The 18244-nt window shown below is 28.7% G+C and overlaps 4 protein-coding genes across 6 annotated transcripts; all 4 read left to right on the plus strand.

The window, feature by feature from the left end:
- The first annotated feature begins 2680 nt into the window (after positions 1–2680).
- On the plus strand, positions 2681–8114 carry LOC119671139 (nose resistant to fluoxetine protein 6). The gene is made up of 8 exons (XM_038081667.1): positions 2681–2997; positions 5589–6018; positions 6088–6161; positions 6230–6429; positions 6502–6617; positions 6680–6893; positions 6955–7611; positions 7730–8114. The coding sequence occupies exons 1-8, from the start codon at positions 2739–2741 to the stop codon at positions 7958–7960; spliced, it is 2181 nt and encodes a 726-aa protein (XP_037937595.1). The 5' UTR covers positions 2681–2738; the 3' UTR covers positions 7961–8114.
- A 2613-nt stretch (positions 8115–10727) lies between these two features.
- LOC119671141 (40S ribosomal protein S10b) lies at positions 10728–11592 on the plus strand. The gene is made up of 2 exons (XM_038081669.1): positions 10728–10822; positions 11036–11592. The coding sequence occupies exon 2, from the start codon at positions 11036–11038 to the stop codon at positions 11510–11512; it is 477 nt and encodes a 158-aa protein (XP_037937597.1). The 5' UTR covers positions 10728–10822; the 3' UTR covers positions 11513–11592.
- A 479-nt stretch (positions 11593–12071) lies between these two features.
- On the plus strand, positions 12072–13290 carry LOC119671140 (RING finger protein 141-like). The gene is made up of 4 exons (XM_038081668.1): positions 12072–12411; positions 12476–12704; positions 12759–13006; positions 13061–13290. Exons 1-4 carry the CDS (start codon positions 12284–12286, stop codon positions 13203–13205), a joined length of 750 nt encoding a protein of 249 aa, XP_037937596.1. The 5' UTR covers positions 12072–12283; the 3' UTR covers positions 13206–13290.
- A 794-nt stretch (positions 13291–14084) lies between these two features.
- On the plus strand, positions 14085–16692 carry LOC119671142 (poly(ADP-ribose) glycohydrolase). Of its 3 annotated transcripts, XM_038081671.1 has the most exons (6): positions 14085–14236; positions 14334–14349; positions 14409–14734; positions 14792–15120; positions 15183–16092; positions 16145–16692. In XM_038081671.1, exons 2-6 carry the CDS (start codon positions 14337–14339, stop codon positions 16628–16630), a joined length of 2064 nt encoding a protein of 687 aa, XP_037937599.1. In that variant the 5' UTR covers positions 14085–14236; positions 14334–14336; the 3' UTR covers positions 16631–16692. The 3 variants fall into 3 exon arrangements, with proteins under 3 accessions (XP_037937599.1, XP_037937598.1, XP_037937600.1); XM_038081670.1 differs by having other exon boundaries at positions 14085–14349; XM_038081672.1 differs by having other exon boundaries at positions 14085–14349; positions 16150–16344.
- Positions 16693–18244: the final 1552 nt, after the last annotated feature.

Here is an 18244-nt window from a genome sequence, read left to right on the forward strand (position 1 = left end):
TTATACAGAACTTTTAATGCTAGAGCTTCATTACTTTCAATTCAATTTAATTCGTTATAACTAAAATATTTTTTAAATAATAATAAAAATCGTTATTTTATTCTTAAACGTTATTTATCATTTATTTTTATAACAGAATTTCAAACAGAATTAGATTGAATTGAATGTAAATTTGAACAATAAAAGTTTAGTTGAGTTTTGCCTCTTTCGGTTAATGCAATAAAAACCCGGCACTTCTAGATCTTTAATCTGGCACTTGCAGTTCAGTCATTGTTGTAAATACTGACTTATACAACCAACGAATATTATTAAAGACCATGATAACTATTTGACAATACTGTTCTAATTTGAGTGGTCTAAGCCTGGCTCTTCAAGATATTAGTCCGGTACTTGCAGTCAAACTATTATTTTATTACTGACCAACGAATATTATTAAAGACCACTGATGATGAGTATTTGGCAATTCTGTTCTTATTTGACAGGTTTTAAGCCCGACACTTCAAAATCTTAGCCCGGCACTTACGGTACAACAATTATGGTATTACTGACTTAACACACAAGAGATATTATTAAAGACCACTGATGATAATGAGTATTTGGCAATACTTGAAACAGCTGAGTAGTCAACCAAAAATATTCAATTAAATATGAAATTTTTGTTGTTGGTATCCAAAAATGTTGGTAATGTTATATTTAAACATAGTTTATTTCGACATATGTGGCTAGTTGAGTTAGTTGAGCACTTTTACTCTCTATTAACTGCGGGGATTTTTCATAACCCTTCTCTACGCCTTAAGTGGATTTTTGTTTATCACTTCATCAGACTAAACAATAACTGACCTCAGATCTGCATACCTCCCCAAGAAACCTGTCACCATTCTGAGATTCATTAGACTTAGCAATATTGACCTCAGATCTGCATACCTCCCCGAGAAACCTGTAACCATTCTGAGATTCGACACGCGGTGTTGGTACCTTGAAAAGTCTCCTTGAAGATGATCTGCATTTGCTAATGCGGATGTAAACATTCATTGCAACCCTTGTTCGATAAGTAATTTTGAAACAAGTTCAGCTACCACTTGTTTCATGTCCAAAAAATTCGTTAAAATCGCTTTTGGTAAACCAAAAAATATTTGTTTTACATTAGTAATATTTCTAAAGGTAATCTATGAATAAGGAAGCACAATCAGTTAAACTTTTTAAGGACACTCAGACCTCGCGCCATCTTCAATGTCTTCTTAACCTGCTAACCTCAACTATCAATAAATACTATTTTAAAAATTTTATCATAATATTGTTATATTATTATAATCATCAACATCAAAAAGCTTTACAACTTTATGTGAGCTTTAGCTTCCTCATACATCATAATTACTTGTTCAATCTTTACGACGGTTTTTATAACACCGAATAAGTTTTCGCACTGGTTTTATTAGATTTTATTAAGCAAATTTAAATATTTGCATCAGATACAGTCAGATTTAGAGATAAACGAAGGCGAGAAGGTAAGAGCTTTAATTGTGGAGAAGCATTCGACTACAAAATTCTGTGTTAACAACTAGAAAACTAGGCCTAAACTACCACCAGATCAACATTATATATTCAAGTATGAAATCCTGTGTTAACTAGAAAACTATACCTAAACTACAACCAGTTCAACATAATATATTCAACTATGAAATACTGTGTTAACAACTAGAAAAGTAGACCTAAACTACCACCAGATCAACATTATATATTCAACTATGAAATACTGTGTTAACAACTAGAAAACTAGGTCTAAGCCACCACCAAATCAATATTATATATTCAAGTATGAAATCCTGTGTTAACTAGAAAACTATACCTAAACTACAACCAGTTCAACATAATATATTTAACTATGAAATACTGTGTTAACAACTAGAAAAGTAGACCTAAACTACCACCAGATCAACATTATATATTCAACTATGAAATCCTGTGTTAACAACTAGAAAACTATGTCTAAGCCACCACCAATTCAATATAATGTGTAGGTATGGACTGTTGCCAACTTAACAAAATACAACAATCCGAAATCAAATGATATCCAATGAATATCTTTATTTATTTGATTATACCTTCTGATTATAAAGTTAGCTAGACTTTAAAAAATTAATAGTTTTATATATTATCGATTCCTATTAAATTCCATCCAAACACATTTCCGAAAATAAATGCTAAGATCTGAGGTCATCAATTAGTGGAATTTTCGTATAGTTAATTAAATTTATGTACATTAATATCAAGGAAGTTTTTAAATGCTTATCCAGCTATAAAAGGGATTTCCGAAAATTTCATAATAAAACAGTATAAATCTAAATGAACTGCTTCAAATCGCAGCGATAAGAGTGCGAATTTTTTTATTATCTAATGATAAGGAAACCAAAACGCTTTTGTGAATAAAATTAACCAACGAAAGTGGTTGACATTATGGGAACTCATATCTGCGCAAAGAATTGGACATTATCAATTTTAAATCTCGTAAACGTTTTAAAAATTATATTTATACCCAATTACGTAGGTATACATACATGGAGGTATATATATTAAATTAGGTGCGATAATACCGGTTGCGTATCCGTACTTTGAATCAGAGTTTGTATTAGCGGTGGCTATAAAAGCTACTGGCACCATTTAATATTGAACAGTTCGCGACGATTCAACGCGTAACAGGTGTGAGTAACGGATTAACACGAATACGAAAATTAACGAATATGTCGCGTCATATCCTTTGGGGTTTGGCGCTAGCACTTTTAGTGCTAACTAATAGTTCGAGTGCGACGGAGTTAACGGATAACACAGCATTGGGCATTTCTCCTTTGAGAAGTGATTTAGCATTTCAATTTTACAATTTGGGTTCTCAATATCTAACTGGAGCACAGAAAATTATACCAAACGTCAGCGAAAAATGCTCAATCGACATAATAAGAATAGCAGAAGGCGTCAAAAAAATTGAAGAATGGGCTCTTGAATGTAAGCATGCAATTATGTAATTTAATATTATATAAGGATTAACAGGGATAAAAGAAAAATAAATAAACATAAAATCAAATTTAAAAAAATGTAATAATAAAATATTTTATTATTATTAAAAAACAAAATTTTAAAAATGTAATAATTAAATATAAGTTAATTTGAAATAATATAAAATACAAAAATAAAAAGAAAAGCAATATAAGTTAAAGAATATTTAACAATTTCTTTAACAATTTTATTATGTTGTTAATATTTTATTAACAATATTAAATAACAATTTGTGTAATCTCAAACTGGTCACTAAAGCCCTCAGCTAGAATTATATTAAAAAAAAAATAAAGTTACAAAAAAAACACAAAAATAACAAACTGTAATTAAAAACAAAAGATTACCAAATGAATATAAAAATAAATCTAAAAATAAATAAATATAAGTATATAATTAAAATAAGCAAAATAAAAAATTAAAATAAAAAATTAATTAATAAAATAATATAAACTAAAAAACAAGTGCAATAAGTTTGGAAAAATTAAGTTTAGTTATATTGAATTGAATTTAAAAGAAATAAGTGATATAAAATATAATTAATTAGGAAAAAAAATAAAAGAAAAATTATAAAAAATTTTAAATATTAAATAAATAATATATAAAATTAAAATAAATAATATAAAATACACGAAATAAATATGTTACAATTTTTTTGTAAATTAAATGAAATTATATCAAAAGCGTACGAAAATAATTTTTTTAATATTAATAATACCAATAATTCTTTTATAATTAATAAATAGTTTATTAAATTTTAAATTGTATTTATTTTTAAAGTTAAACATAAATTTAGTTTTATTTCGAAAACCAGAAATACTTATTTTTTAAAAGTATTATCACATAATTAAATAACAATTTAAGAGAATAACAATTCAAAAAAAAAATATTTTAGATGATTTTACACTAGATATATATAATTTTTTTGATTAAATGATTGATTAAATGTGGTGTGTTCACTAACAAGTGACCGTTTTGAAAGTAATTAATTGTTTACAAAATAGTAGGATTAAAATTTAAATATTAAATTTTAATTATGTTTATCTTTAAAACTAAATTTTAATTATTAAATTTAATTAAATTAAAATAAATAGTACATAAAAAAAGGACAGAGATACATTTCTCTATTATTTGTATTTACTAACATTTTTTTTTTAATATTAATGTTGAAAATGAATTTAGAGCAAAAATTTTTAATATGGTTTATGATATATTTTATAGTATATATTAAAAATATATTTTAATATTAGCAATTTCAACATTGAGGATATCTTCAGTTTAAAACAGATATTAAATTCAGTTCAATTGTAAACACAAATAAAAATGACAAAATCTTATAAAAATAGTATATAACTATATATTATACATATAACTTATGACTTTCGGTCATTATTTTGATTGATTATAGTCATTAAAAACAAATAAGAAGAAAAAACAAAGAATAAGTTCTTTTAGGAAATGATCTTTAATGTCAAAAAATTTGGACTTTTATATTTATTTTTTAATACAAATAATAAATTATTATTAGCAATATAATTATTAAATTATTCTGCATAATTTAAACTTTAAAGCATTTATTTTTAAAAAAAATAATATATTATTACATATTAATAAAATAATTATTAAATTATTCTCTATAGATTTTACTATTCCTGCATAATTTAAACTCAATCGAATTTTATCAGTTTAAATAAAGTTGTCCTATATTATATATATATATATATATATGTTATATATATATATATTATATATTATATATGTATTATATATTATTATATATGTATTATATTATATATAAATGTACAATTTTCTTTTTATAACCATAGTATAAACGACTATTCAATGCCATTATTATCATATCATAACGTTTTCATTCAGTTATTTTGCTGGCTTATAGGCTTATGAAGAACGATTATCAAAACAACTATAGCTAAATGTGCTAAAAACTGATTAAAAATATTTATACATATTCTTAATCACATTAATACCGTGTGACGTTTAACACGTTTTATTAATTTCTCAACTGAAAAACCCACTATAAATCAAAAAGTCCACAGTTGTAAATCTCTTAACAGTTATCAATATTGAAATTTGGAAAAAAATATATATTATGTATTATACCAAAATCGTCGGACTTTAAACATATTTAATTAAAAAAGTTTTTTTTAATTGATCTCAATACATACATTAATACTCTTTTTTGCTAGTCCCAACTTAAATCTTTATTTTTGTAAAATTTATGACTAACTGCGAAAGTTGACAGTCCTTGTCCTATATGAGTGGTTGACTTGATTGTGACTTAATTGTGATAAGTTCATATTTAAACAATAAATTAATCATAAATCTTTTAATTGTTGAGAGTAAACGTTATATTATTTTTATTGTAAATACATTAGTTATTGTTAACATAGAAAATATTTTTCACTAATCTAATCTTAATTATGAAGCATGAACATATTGAACATAAAATAGAAAAATAACAATATACACTTATATCCATTGATTATTAATTCATTACATTTTGTTTATTTTTTTCATAACAGTTCCTGACTCATGGGGTCGTGCGCCAATGGGTCTTATGTGGGGTCACACTTCCAGTTTTGGTCAATATGAGGAATGCATTGCTGCCACAAGAACATATTACTTATCAGACGATAAAGAAGAGACTGTTGATGGACAATACTGTTTAGCTAAGGTACCAATTCACAAGTTCATGGAGGATATGGTCAAACGTAATGAGACAACTGGTACAATGAAAATTTCTTACAAATACAGCTTACCCAAAATTTTTGAGTTGGGTGTATGCGTACCAAAAACTTGTACTGTAGATGACACAAATGAAATTCTTAAACAAGTCTTACGTGCTTATATTCCTGATAAATACGATATCAACGATAATACAAAAATGATTGAAGAAGGACGTTGCGACTATAAAAAACCAGTTGAACTACGAGGAATAGATATATTTGCAATGTAAGTTTATATATATTTAATCTAAGAAGAACTTCAAAATAATCACATATTATCACATATTTTATTTAGCTGTTTCTTTGCAATCATTATATTTATAATGTTAGTCAGCAGCATCTACGATTATGTACAGACAGAGAAAAAACGTAAGTAATACATGTTCTTAATTTCAATTTAAAAGTTTTAAAATTGTTAAATCTTTATTTTTCTCTAGAACCAAAGAAACCTCTATTTATTGCATTCTCTGTACTAACTAATGCGCCAAAGATTTTCACTGTTAAAAGAGTAAATAATCCAAACGTTATACACTGTCTGAATGGCTTGCGCGTATTCTCAATGATGTGGGTTGTGTTTGGTCACGGTTATATGACATTCATGGAACTCCCTCATATAAATAAAGACAAAATCTACACGGTAAATTATATTAAATTTTATTAAATTGTAAATTGTAATAATTGCATGTTTCATTGCTGTACTCTTTTGTAGTGGTATGAAACTCCCTATTCAATGTTGGTTCAAAATGCCACTCTTTGCGTGGACACATTCTTCTTTATGTCCGGTTTGCTTATGTTATGGGGTGCCTTCCGTGAAATGGAGAGAACGTAAGTTATACTTTTGAAAAATTTATATTATCTACAAGATTATAATCACTTTAAATATATAGTAAGGGAAAATTGGACATAAAAATGATGTACTTCCATCGTTATATACGTTTAACTCCAGTGTTGGCCGTAGTTATACTTTACATCATGTCTTTATACAAATACTCTGGCGCTGGTCCAATGTGGATGAAAATAGGTACACAAGACAAGCGTTGCGAAGATTCCTGGTGGGCTTCACTACTTTACGTACAGAACTATGCATATCCATACCATATTGTAAGTTACACCACGAAAGGTTGCATTTGATTAATATTCTAATTCAAACATTTATTTTCAGTGCGTAAGTCAATCTTGGTATCTTGCTGTTGACACACAGTTGTATGTGCTATCACCTCTCTTCCTTATTCCACTGTGGAAATGGGGTAAAAAAGCTGTAATACCAATCGGAATATTCTGGGTACTCTGTATGGGTTGCACATTTGCTACCTTTATGGTAAATGACTTTACACTCTTCCGAATTAGAGACGATCATGTCGACATGCGACAAGCTAAGACCTACTATCCAACACATACACGTATACCTACATGGCTTATTGGTATGCTCTTTGGGTATTTCTTATATACCAAAAATCGTGGCAAACAAATACCATTAGGCAAGGGTTGGGTATTATTCGGCTGGATCAGTTCATTTATAATTATGCTGGCTTGCTTATGGGGTCCATATTGGCGTATTTTGCCCAGCACACCAGAATCACCAATTATTGAAGGCGCTTTTTATGAACCCTTCAGTCGCACTGCTTGGGCACTTTGCATTGGTTGGATTGTTTGGGCTTGCTACAATGGTCATGGCGGCATTATTAATGATTTCTTATCTTGGGGATTCTTCACAGGCTTCAGTCGTTTGTGTTATTGCATGTATGTCATACACAGAATTGTACAATTAGTAAATGGTGGACGCATTCAACACGACACCCATTTCGGTGATTATGACATGGTAAGTTAAATTTGTTGATGAAATTCAATCAATTTAATTATATTAATAATTAAAATTAAAATTTCTTAATTAAGATATTACAATGAAATGTAAAACTTACTTTACTTTCTGTATTTAGATCTTGAGATGGTGGCATGATTTTGGTATTGCACTAACAGCATCAATATTTGCTACCCTCGCATTCGAAGCTCCAATCCTTGGCATTGAGAAGGCAATTTTTGGACGCGGAGATGTTAAACCAGCACCTAAGAAAATTGAGCCAACCAGCGCAGCTCCTGCAGTCGAAACTCCAGTTACAACTGCCGCGGTGATAGAAACCCCTGTACCAGAGGGACCTGCAAAGGTTTAAACATCTTACTCAATGCAACTCGACTATGATGACTAATTTAAGAAAATAAGTGTATTCATTAAACTTAAGATATTCATTGTTGTAAAAGTGATACATACAATTATTAAGTTAAGATAAAAAAATAAATTTTACGTAGTAAATAAAAAATCCTTATATCATTATTTTAATTATAATATAAAGAAAATGTCCACGTAGTTTCTCTGTGAAAGTAGCAATATATTTTAATACAGCAATTAAAGATAACATACATTATAATGTATATGTGTTCATATTTAAGTTAAAGTTTAGAAAAAGGAAATTTCATTTACATGTGAATTCTTTAATTGAAAAAAATTAATAAATTAGTATGCCTGCTGTTGCATATCGATATTCACAATATTTTTTTTTTTTACATTAACTTGTCTAAATAACTTGTCTGTACTATATTAAAACAATATTTTTATTAATGTGCATCTTAATTATAAGGTATTTCAACTAAGATATGTTCAACTGAAAAAAATTGGCTGTGCCAAAATTCTTTATCACTTCCAACCGCTATTCATAAATGATAATTCGACCGTCACTTCTATATGGGTGTGCAGCGTTCAGCAAGTCCTTAAACACTACTATTTGCCAGCTAGAAATTGCACAAAGTCAGACTCTGAGAAGACTATTAAAGGTACAATGGTACATTAGGACGAATGATATCCTCAGGGATCTCAAGACTAATCCGATCAAAAAATATATAAAGGATAGAGCCCTGAAATTTTTTACGATAACTGACAGGCTTACCAACACCGCGTCATCGAATAGCAGAATGGTTACAGGCTCATCAGGGAGGTATGCAGATTTGAGGTCAGTTATTGCTTAGTCTGATAAAGTGATAAATAACAATCCAGTCAAGGCGCAAAGAGGGGTTTTGAAGAAACCTCGCAGTTAATATAGAGTAAAAGTGCTCAGGTGCGCTGACTCAACTTGTCTCTCTCAACATAATAATTACACTTACTATGTAGAATTTTCCTAAATGGGGTGTACGTGATTCTTTGCTTCAACTAACGAAAAAATAATATAGGACAGTATCGGCAATATATTTCAGGTGCGGAAAAGGCGAATCAGTTAGTTAAGATAGAAGCCGCATTAGAAGATTCTGCCTAAACATTCCAATTTATTTGCAATACAAATACAAGATGGGCGCTTGTATAGGTAAACAAATAGGTATAACTGCAAACATAAAATTATAAGGCACGTCACAAGCAGGTTGTACAACGTAAACACTTACAAGCTACTTATTATCACTATCAAAAACAGACTATAGGTGCTAACAAGGTATCTTACAGTGCATGATCTGCTAACGTTATATGCCCTAAAAACAGGATTAGCGACGGCGGTACTTTCAGAAAATGTGGAATAGCAAACTCAAGGAAACGGTAGAGCATATTTTCTGCCAGTGTTCAACATTCTGGCAAATAATTTGCCATTTATGGCTCACAGGACTAGATGGTGCAATTGAAAAAAGTTACCAAAATATTGTAATATATTTAACATTGTGTTTAATATTTGAGTGTATTGAAAGTGATTTTGCTCTACATAAAAGGTTCAAAATGGAAAGATTAGTGCTTATTAAAAGCATATTCAAATGTCACAAGTAATCATATTAAAATTTTGCTCATTTTGTTGCAGAATCAACTTGAAATCATATCCGATTTCGTCTACCTAAATTACTATATAATTGTATGAGTGACATAATATTAAAAATATGTCATTATCAAAATAAAGTGTACAATACATTTCCAACATTTGTTTGCTTTAAACCAATAGTTGAAATAGTTGTTTCGACAAATATTTTAGTTTTTTATAAAACGTTTTTCAAATCTCTTTAAACTTAAAAAAAAATTTTTAATTCTTGCACAACAAAAAAAAGGCAATACTTTAGATTTATTGCGTCAAAATAAAGTGTACAGGAATAAATTTAATAAATGAAAAGTTAAAAAATCCATACTTTAATATTTTGTTAGTTTGATTCAGTTTATTTTGCTGTCATAACCCTTCATAATATGGAAAGGAATATATAGAAAGGAAATCAGGACTATCAAGAAAAATCTTAGTGTCTACAGTAATGCACGATGGGGTTCAATGACGGTCTGGAAGTATATAGCGACAAGTGGAGTAGATAGATTAGTGTTAATTGACAATACAATGAACAAAATATATTTTAAAATTAAATTTGTCAGCTATTGTCGAAAAATTGGAATCAATTTCAAATTATGAAAATAATTCTTAAATAAATCTTATATATATATACTTACTATATTTACGTATAATTTTGCCAATATTGGCTAATTTAAGTTTAGAAATTAATTTGTTAACATGGAAGAATTAATATAGAAAATACAATCAGCACAAGAATTATGTTATGTTTAATTTTTTTTTTATTTTCACCTTAAACCTAATACTAACTTCCAATTCGCACAAAAAATTGTCATAAAAACCCTATTGAAAAGTTTTAACAAAATCAAAATTTGTATGGAACATTTTGTTTATTAAAAGTTTTTTGTCAATTTTTTGAGTGATATGAATGTTAATAATAGGCTAAAATGCTAAAAATCATTGTGTTATGTTTTAAGCAAAAATATTAAGAAAATAAGAGCTTATTATACATTTGATGAAATAATTATTAGTTCTAAATATATTTGTCTCTATTGTATTTGTTTTTAGTTAACCTAAATTGATGAACATATAAAATAATATTATGCAGTGTAAATAATTTTTATAGTATGGTAATACTAACAGCAATATTGAATGACAACTACTGTCAAAGTCCGCTGACAGCTGTCACTTAATTTTTCTTTTCTTTCCGGTGACTGCTTCGTAGAAGACGCTAAAGTATGTAAAATTTCTTTAAATATCGTTAAATATCTAGTGCATCTAAATAAGTTATAGTGAGATTATATTGAAACGTAAAATCTTTGAAAAAACGTTTTTAAATAATGATTAGTTCAATAGTTTTCAGTTAGTGTTTATGTTAAAATTTTATGAAAAATTTTTCTAACCCAATGGCTATGTCATTTGACTAATCGTTATTATTTTTTTTTGTAGATGTTTATGCCAAAAGCTCATCGTGTTGCTATTTACGAATACCTCTTCAAAGAGGGTGTTATTGTGGCTAAAAAAGATTTCCATGCACCCAAACATCCTGAACTTGAGAGCATACCCAATTTACATGTAATCAAAACAATGCAGTCCCTTCACTCTCGCGGTCTTGTTAAGGAGCAGTTTGCATGGAGACATTACTATTGGTACTTGACAAATGAAGGTATTGAATACTTGCGCAGTTACTTGCATTTGCCCCCAGAAATTGTGCCAGCAACACTGAAACGCCCGGCTAGGTCAGAGACAGTACGTCCACGACCAACAGCCACTGCCCGTGGTACCGGTGATTCTTCAAAGACAGGTGAAGATCGCTCTGCATACAGACGTGCACCAGGTGGTCCCGATAAGAAGAGTGACGTTGGACCAGGTGCTGGTGATGTTGAATTCCGAGGTGGATTTGGTCGCGGCTCACGTCCTCAATAGATATAAAAATGTTAAAATGAACCACATTGAAAAGAGAATCCTATCACTGGATTTAATTTTATAATAAAAAAAACTGAAAATAAGCAAACTGTGAATTTAATTATAAACTATAATAGTGACTTGCAATCTTTATATGGCTTTCTGTGGATGTTACTTAATGTAACAAGTGTAAAGTTTGTTAAATTGTGCTGGGAACATATCATCCCTCTTTCTAAAATTTGATGGAATAAGTAGTGTGGGTGGTTTGATGTTGTCACTTTGCGATAGTTGATTATAAATTTTAAAAATTACCTTTAAAAGCACTTTATATTAAAACATTACACACATACGAATTAAATGTTTTATTTGGAAATTCTATTTTTTGAGTCATTCAGTTTGGATAAAGGATGTACTTATGGGAATATGTGTATCAGAAATTTTTTAAATCATTGACAGATAAATCTAGTAAGGAATTTAGTGTTGTTGAAGCATGTAGGGGGAGGTATGTGTGTATATCTGTAGCACGTACATTAAGATTTTCTCTTAAATGTTTTTATCTTTCAGAGAAAAATTAATTACCTCTTACGTGTTTTTGCAAATGCTCTTTTACTTATTTCGTAGTGTATAGAAAACGGTCATAAAGGAATGTCAAAATGTTTGCCCTTTATTAAAAGAGTTCTGAGGAAATAGATAAAAGTATAACAGAATCGTTTATTTGTAATGTTTTTAGCACGTTGAATGTTTGGAGACGTAATTAACATAAATACCTAAAGAAAAGCGTTTATTTTAAATATGGGACAAACAGAAAGTATACCTGAAACACTGCATATGCAATTGGTACGCCATGCCAAGGTTCTTGCAGAAATCAATTCATTGACATATGAAGACTTTAAAGCTTGTTTGGATAATTTAAATGCACTGTAATAAGCAAATGTGTTAAAAAGTTGTAAAATCATTTTATATATATCTTTTATTACATCCAAGGTCACGCAAGTGCATTGATCAAAGTGGCAAACAGTTGGTTTTTCTGGTAAAGAATGGCACAGACACTTCAATGATTTGGAAAGCAACTGTGAAAATTGCTTGCATAAAAGTGGATCCAAATACTCGTCAAATTGAATGCTATAAATTTCTCAATTTGAAGCAATTCTTGTGTGTATTTAAAACATTTCAAAGCCATCTAGAGAGTTTAGTTTCTAGTGAAAATCATAGAGTAAATAACAATCTAACAACTTTTAAATATATATAACTATCAAAGTTTTTCTAGAGCTCACGACGGGGTTCACAGTCCCCTTTAAATGAATCACCCACAATTGCAACAAGTTTTAACCTTTCTGCATCTGTTTTTATGGATTTAGTAGACAAAAATATTGATGGAAGTACAAATTCTTTAAATAGCCCCACCTCTTCTAGTACTCATGAAAATATTGACGAATGCTCAATATGTTTGGACAGGCAAACTGAAGTGCTACTGCCATGTACGCATACGTTTTGCACACCATGCATAGAACAATGGTAATTAAATAAATAAAATAATATTCACATGTCATATTTATTTCATATCGACAGGAATGTTAAGAATAAAACTTGCCCTATATGCTTAGAAGCTCTCGATAGCACAGATGACACATGGGTTATATCTGATATACCTGGAGTAGAAGAAATAAATGAAGAAATTTGTGCGGAATTTATGAATCTTGCCAAAAATAACTAAGATAAAACAATTTTCCTTAATTTATGACCATATGCAACATTCGAATACAAATTCATTTTATAATATTTATATATTGTGTGTATTTTTAAAATTTAGCTATTTTATGTATTTTAGTTAAACCCTATAAATAAAAGTTTCGCTATTCACATTGCACTTTGTTTTTTGCAATGAGTTTATAAAATAAACAAGTATTTCAGTTGAAAGTGTTTTAAATAGATTAGTAAAAGTATATCTGTAAAGGATTTGGTATAATCCTTTATCACAATTTACAAACCACAGGTTATTATTATTAATATTATTCTTATATTATTATTATTATTATTGCATAAGGTTTATTTAAGTTCTTCTCAAACTTTTGTTGATATAATTTATTAAAATTAAAGTTTAAACTTTAATTAATTACAGAAATAAATATCTATGTAACAGCCTCATCGTAATTCTTTCTGTCTCCGATTATGAAAGGTTTTTAAATATATAGAACTTTAATTAATTACAGAAAGAGATATCTATATAATGGCCTCACAGTAGTTATGTCTTCCATTCTGAAAACTTTTCAAATACACACAACTTTATATTGTATGTGTAATCGTTTTTAAAATGTAACAAATTATAGTTTTGCATGAATATGTCTTTTTTGGTTACTTAAGTACTGATAAATATCTAAAAATTATGCGTATATATGGTAAACTGTTATTTAACATGATAAAGTGCTCCCTAACATATTTACACAAAATTTGCAATATGAGACATTTACATGCTTACTGCAGCAATAGGAAAATTCACAAAAAATTCTTAAATTTAAAAAATATTTAGTGACCACATAATAAGAAATGAATTACGAATAAGTATTGTATAATTTAAATCAGAAGTAAAATGATCATTTGAACATATAAACAAATTTATTTTTATTTCCCTTCCGGTTAAAAAAATACATGTTGGCATTACTGTTCTTTCGCCGGCAAAGGGTTACAAATAATAAAAAATGCATTAAAGAGAAACGTCAAATTATGTTTTCTTAACAACATTCAATAGTAAGATAATAAATTTTTTATGTTTACAACTTTCTGTTACACTTTCAGACAAAATAATTGTAATATATTTTATAAATTTGGGAATACATTGAAACAGAATATGTCACTAGAAGGTTGGTAACTTATTTTGGAACACTTAATCAAAATACTTGAACTTTAATTTTTCACAAAGCATCTACAAGTCAATGTTGGCGAGGCAATACAATGGAAGAAATTTACCGGCATTTGGATGAGTTTAAGTTGGAACACATAGCAGAGGTAAGACCGTCGAATGAACACACTGTGTTGCATCATTATCCAATACGTGCTGCACTAAATGAAACTCCTCGTCCATTATCCGCACACCATAAATGGGATGCTCTACACGTACGACTTCCGTGTTCAATAAAAAGTCAATATCCCGTTGTTACTGCTGATGGAAGTTGCAACATTGAATCTCGTTGGGAAATGATACAACAGGCTTTCTTGCGTCCAATAAGTAATAGTCAAGAACTGCAGGTAGAGTAGTGTGTTTCTTGAATATAATACAAATATTATGATGTCTATTGAATATAGGAAGCCATACTATCTTATAATACACGATATGAGAATCAATGGAATTTTCATTCGTTACACAAACTTTTTGAGGAGAATCTAGATGAAAGCGAATCGTGTGTATTTTTCGAGGACTTATTGCCGCGTATAATACGCTTAGCTTTGCGTTTACCAGAACTAGTGCAAGCCCCAATTCCACTCTTGAAACAAGGACAAACACACTCTTTAACCCTAACGCAAGAACAAATCTCATGTTTGTTAGCAAATGCATTTCTTTGTACCTTTCCACGTAGAAATACACATAAACGTAAATCGGAATATGCCACTTTTCCTGACATTAATTTTAATAGGTTGATATGCTATACTCTGTTATCCGTTATAATAAGTTATTTAACTTCATATTTTTTTCTAGGATATTTCAATCTAAGGGTCAACAAGTTTTGGAAAAGATTAAAGCCATTTGTCATTATTTTAGACGTGTTTGTCCCACAGAACGTGATAATAGTAATGTGCCAACTGGTGTATGTACATTTTCTCGTCGCAGCATACTTGAAAGCAATTTACCTAAATGGTCTGTAAATGAAGCTTCATTAGCCGATACACTTTTTCATATTACATCCGAGGGAACTATAGAAGATCAAGGAATTGGTTTATTACAAGTAGACTTTGCAAATAAATATTTAGGTGGAGGAGTATTAGGAAGTGGATGTGTTCAAGAAGAAATACGTTTCGTAGTTTGTCCCGAATTAATGATATCAATGCTGTTTACTGAATGCTTAAAACCGACAGAAGCATTGGTAATGGTGGGTTGTGAGCGATATAGTAGTTATAATGGTTATGCAAGTACCTTTGAATGGGCTGGTAATTATGAAGACCTTACACCAAGAGATTCTTCTCGACGACGAAAAACCCATATTGTAGCTATAGATGCATTATCATTTATCCAATCAGAAGACCAGTATAAAGAAGAATTAATAATTCGTGAACTTAATAAGGCATATGCCGGATTTTATCATACTTTAGAAACACCAGCTCCAGGTGTAGCAACAGGGAATTGGGGGTGTGGTGCATTTGGTGGCGAAGCTAGACTTAAAGCACTTCTACAGTTAATTGTATGCGTAATAACCAAACGGCCTTTGGTTTATTTTACCTTTAGAGACGCCGAGTTACGCGATGAAGTGTACAACATGCGTACATTTTTAATCGAAAAAAACGTACGTGTTAAAGACTTATTGAATACACTTAAAAAATTTCAGGCACAACGCTTGGAATCTAAAAATTTATACAATTTCATATATAACTACTACCGGCAAATACCAAAGGTATGAAGTAAATTGTGCAATTTAAAAATAACTTTAATATGACTTATTTTAGAATAGATTGCCGCTGATGAAGATGTTATCGAATAGTAAAAATATTGTTACGTCATGTTTTTCAAAAAGTTATGCCGAATCAGTCGGTTATAGTTTCACACAAATTGCTGTAGAAACAACTACTTTAAAAAAAGTTGGTAGCCCAGATTTATTTTCATCATCAGACGAAACGGAAGATGATAGGAGAACAAATACAAAGTATAAAAAATCCTCAAACACAGCAGCCACAAAGGAAAAAACAAATACGAAAAATTTATCAGATATGCTAAATGATAGTGAATCAGATGAAATAATAATGGAAGCTGTGAATAGCTTGCCTAATAATATTTCTAAAGAACAAGCTTTGAACACAAATTCTCCAAATAAAAAATGTAAAGGATCACGTCAACTTACTTTACTTGAGATGCTTGATAAATGCTACACGGTTAAAAATAGTTCTGGCTCACCAGATTCAAAGCGACACTGCAATAGAGAGTCACCATCTTAGATGCAATATATATATATATGATTAAAATTATTATTTTGATGATTTGATTTAAAAAAAGATAAATAAATATTTTTTATTTTTTTAAATAAAAAAAGTTATGAGATATTTAAAGAATAAAGAGTAGTTGGCTTTAGGATCATACAATTTTATAAAAGCTTTGTATGAAGCCTATAGTTTCGTTATACATCCAGTGTTCATTTAAGTTTTATGAAATTAAATATTTGAGCTGTTAAAAAAATAATAATTTGTTATTTTTGACTACTTGTTACTTATTTAGAAATATATAGAATATATGCTGGCTTGCATTAAAAAAATAAATTATTATTTACTTATATATCAATTTTAACAAACTTTTTATTAACAACAAATTGAAGTGTTTGCTTTTCTAATTGAAAATATTTACTTTAAAATATTATTCGAGTAAACAATGTTATTGATATTTTGTACACATAAATAATTTTCAAATGAGTAGTTATTTATGAACCCTGAATGCCAATTTTATTACTTGCCAAATTTATTAAGATAAGAAGTTTAAAAATAAACTTCATGTGATGAAATTGGAAATGGAGTGATGAAAACTCATATTATAATTACCAATGGATGAATGGGATTCACTGAAACAATATTTATTTTACTATTTGATTTATTAAATTTTATTGTAATCAAAACAGATATACGATTTGAAGAGAAAAATAAATTCACGTTTTGATTAGATTTGCACACATAATATGAAATTTTTATATACCACCATTTTTTTATATTAAATTTGATAACAGAGATAATAACATATGTACGTATGTATATAAAAAAATCTGTTCTTTATATGCAAAAAAAACCTATTTTTTGAATTCATTCTGCTTTAAATTTCATGGTTAATTTATTTTATTGACATACACACTTTTAACGAGTATACCAAAATAAGAAAATACTCATTGTTGTTGTTTGTTAAATTTGGGGGCACGTTTACGAAGCCACGTAATAACATTTATCGGCCAAAGAACAAAAAAAACTGTTTAAATATCTACTGATAATTTGCTAAAATATTTGTATTAACTGATGTACTCATATACGTACTAGTACCTGGTATATATATATCATCAGTTTTGTTTACCTTTATAAATTAAAAAATATTTAAATATATACTTATGTTTAATTTTATACAATTCGGAATTTTATTTTATTCTTTAATAACGATTTAAAAAAAATTTGTGTACATTATTAATAATAAAGATTAGCAATATTAAATTCAATGCATGATCATATTTTCTTAATTCTTTTTTATTTATAGAATGAATTTTAACTTTTGTTCTTTATATTTGCTAATATTAGTTTGCTTGATAATAATTTTAAAATAGAAAACTCTAGAATATCTTTTGAAAATATGCTATTTTTTTATTAATATTGACTAATACCCGTCCCTAATTTGTTCTTTATGAAGCCATAGTGCATTACTTCAAGCTTTATTTGCAAAATATATATGCGTAGACTTACCGCTAAACGCATTTTGTTTGTGCAGTCGTAAATCATTTTATAGTGCTTTGTAATGAGTTCAAACACAGTGGTGGCTATAAAAAAGTTGAATACTAAAAAAAAGAACTACAAAAAATTGGCACT

Source organism: Teleopsis dalmanni, chromosome 1, assembly GCF_002237135.1.
Source record: "Teleopsis dalmanni isolate 2A chromosome 1, ASM223713v2, whole genome shotgun sequence".
NCBI classification, from domain to species: domain Eukaryota; kingdom Metazoa; phylum Arthropoda; class Insecta; order Diptera; family Diopsidae; genus Teleopsis; species Teleopsis dalmanni.

Coding starts and splice junctions, on each gene's coding strand:
- LOC119671139 (XM_038081667.1), top strand. CDS start 2,739: ATGTCGCGTCATATCCTTTGGGGTTTGGCGCTAGCACTTTTAGTGCTA. Junction 6,162..6,229: donor TGTACAGACAGAGAAAAAAC/GTAAGTAATACA, acceptor ATTTTTCTCTAG/AACCAAAGAAACCTCTATTT. Junction 6,430..6,501: donor ATAAAGACAAAATCTACACG/GTAAATTATATT, acceptor ACTCTTTTGTAG/TGGTATGAAACTCCCTATTC.
- LOC119671141 (XM_038081669.1), top strand. CDS start 11,036: ATGTTTATGCCAAAAGCTCATCGTGTTGCTATTTACGAATACCTCTTC.
- LOC119671140 (XM_038081668.1), top strand. CDS start 12,284: ATGGGACAAACAGAAAGTATACCTGAAACACTGCATATGCAATTGGTA. Junction 12,705..12,758: donor TTTCTAGTGAAAATCATAGA/GTAAATAACAAT, acceptor AAGTTTTTCTAG/AGCTCACGACGGGGTTCACA. Junction 13,007..13,060: donor ACACCATGCATAGAACAATG/GTAATTAAATAA, acceptor TCATATCGACAG/GAATGTTAAGAATAAAACTT.
- LOC119671142 (XM_038081670.1), top strand. CDS start 14,256: ATGTTTACAACTTTCTGTTACACTTTCAGACAAAATAATTGTAATATA. Junction 14,350..14,408: donor ACAGAATATGTCACTAGAAG/GTTGGTAACTTA, acceptor TTTTTCACAAAG/CATCTACAAGTCAATGTTGG. Junction 14,735..14,791: donor GTAATAGTCAAGAACTGCAG/GTAGAGTAGTGT, acceptor TATTGAATATAG/GAAGCCATACTATCTTATAA.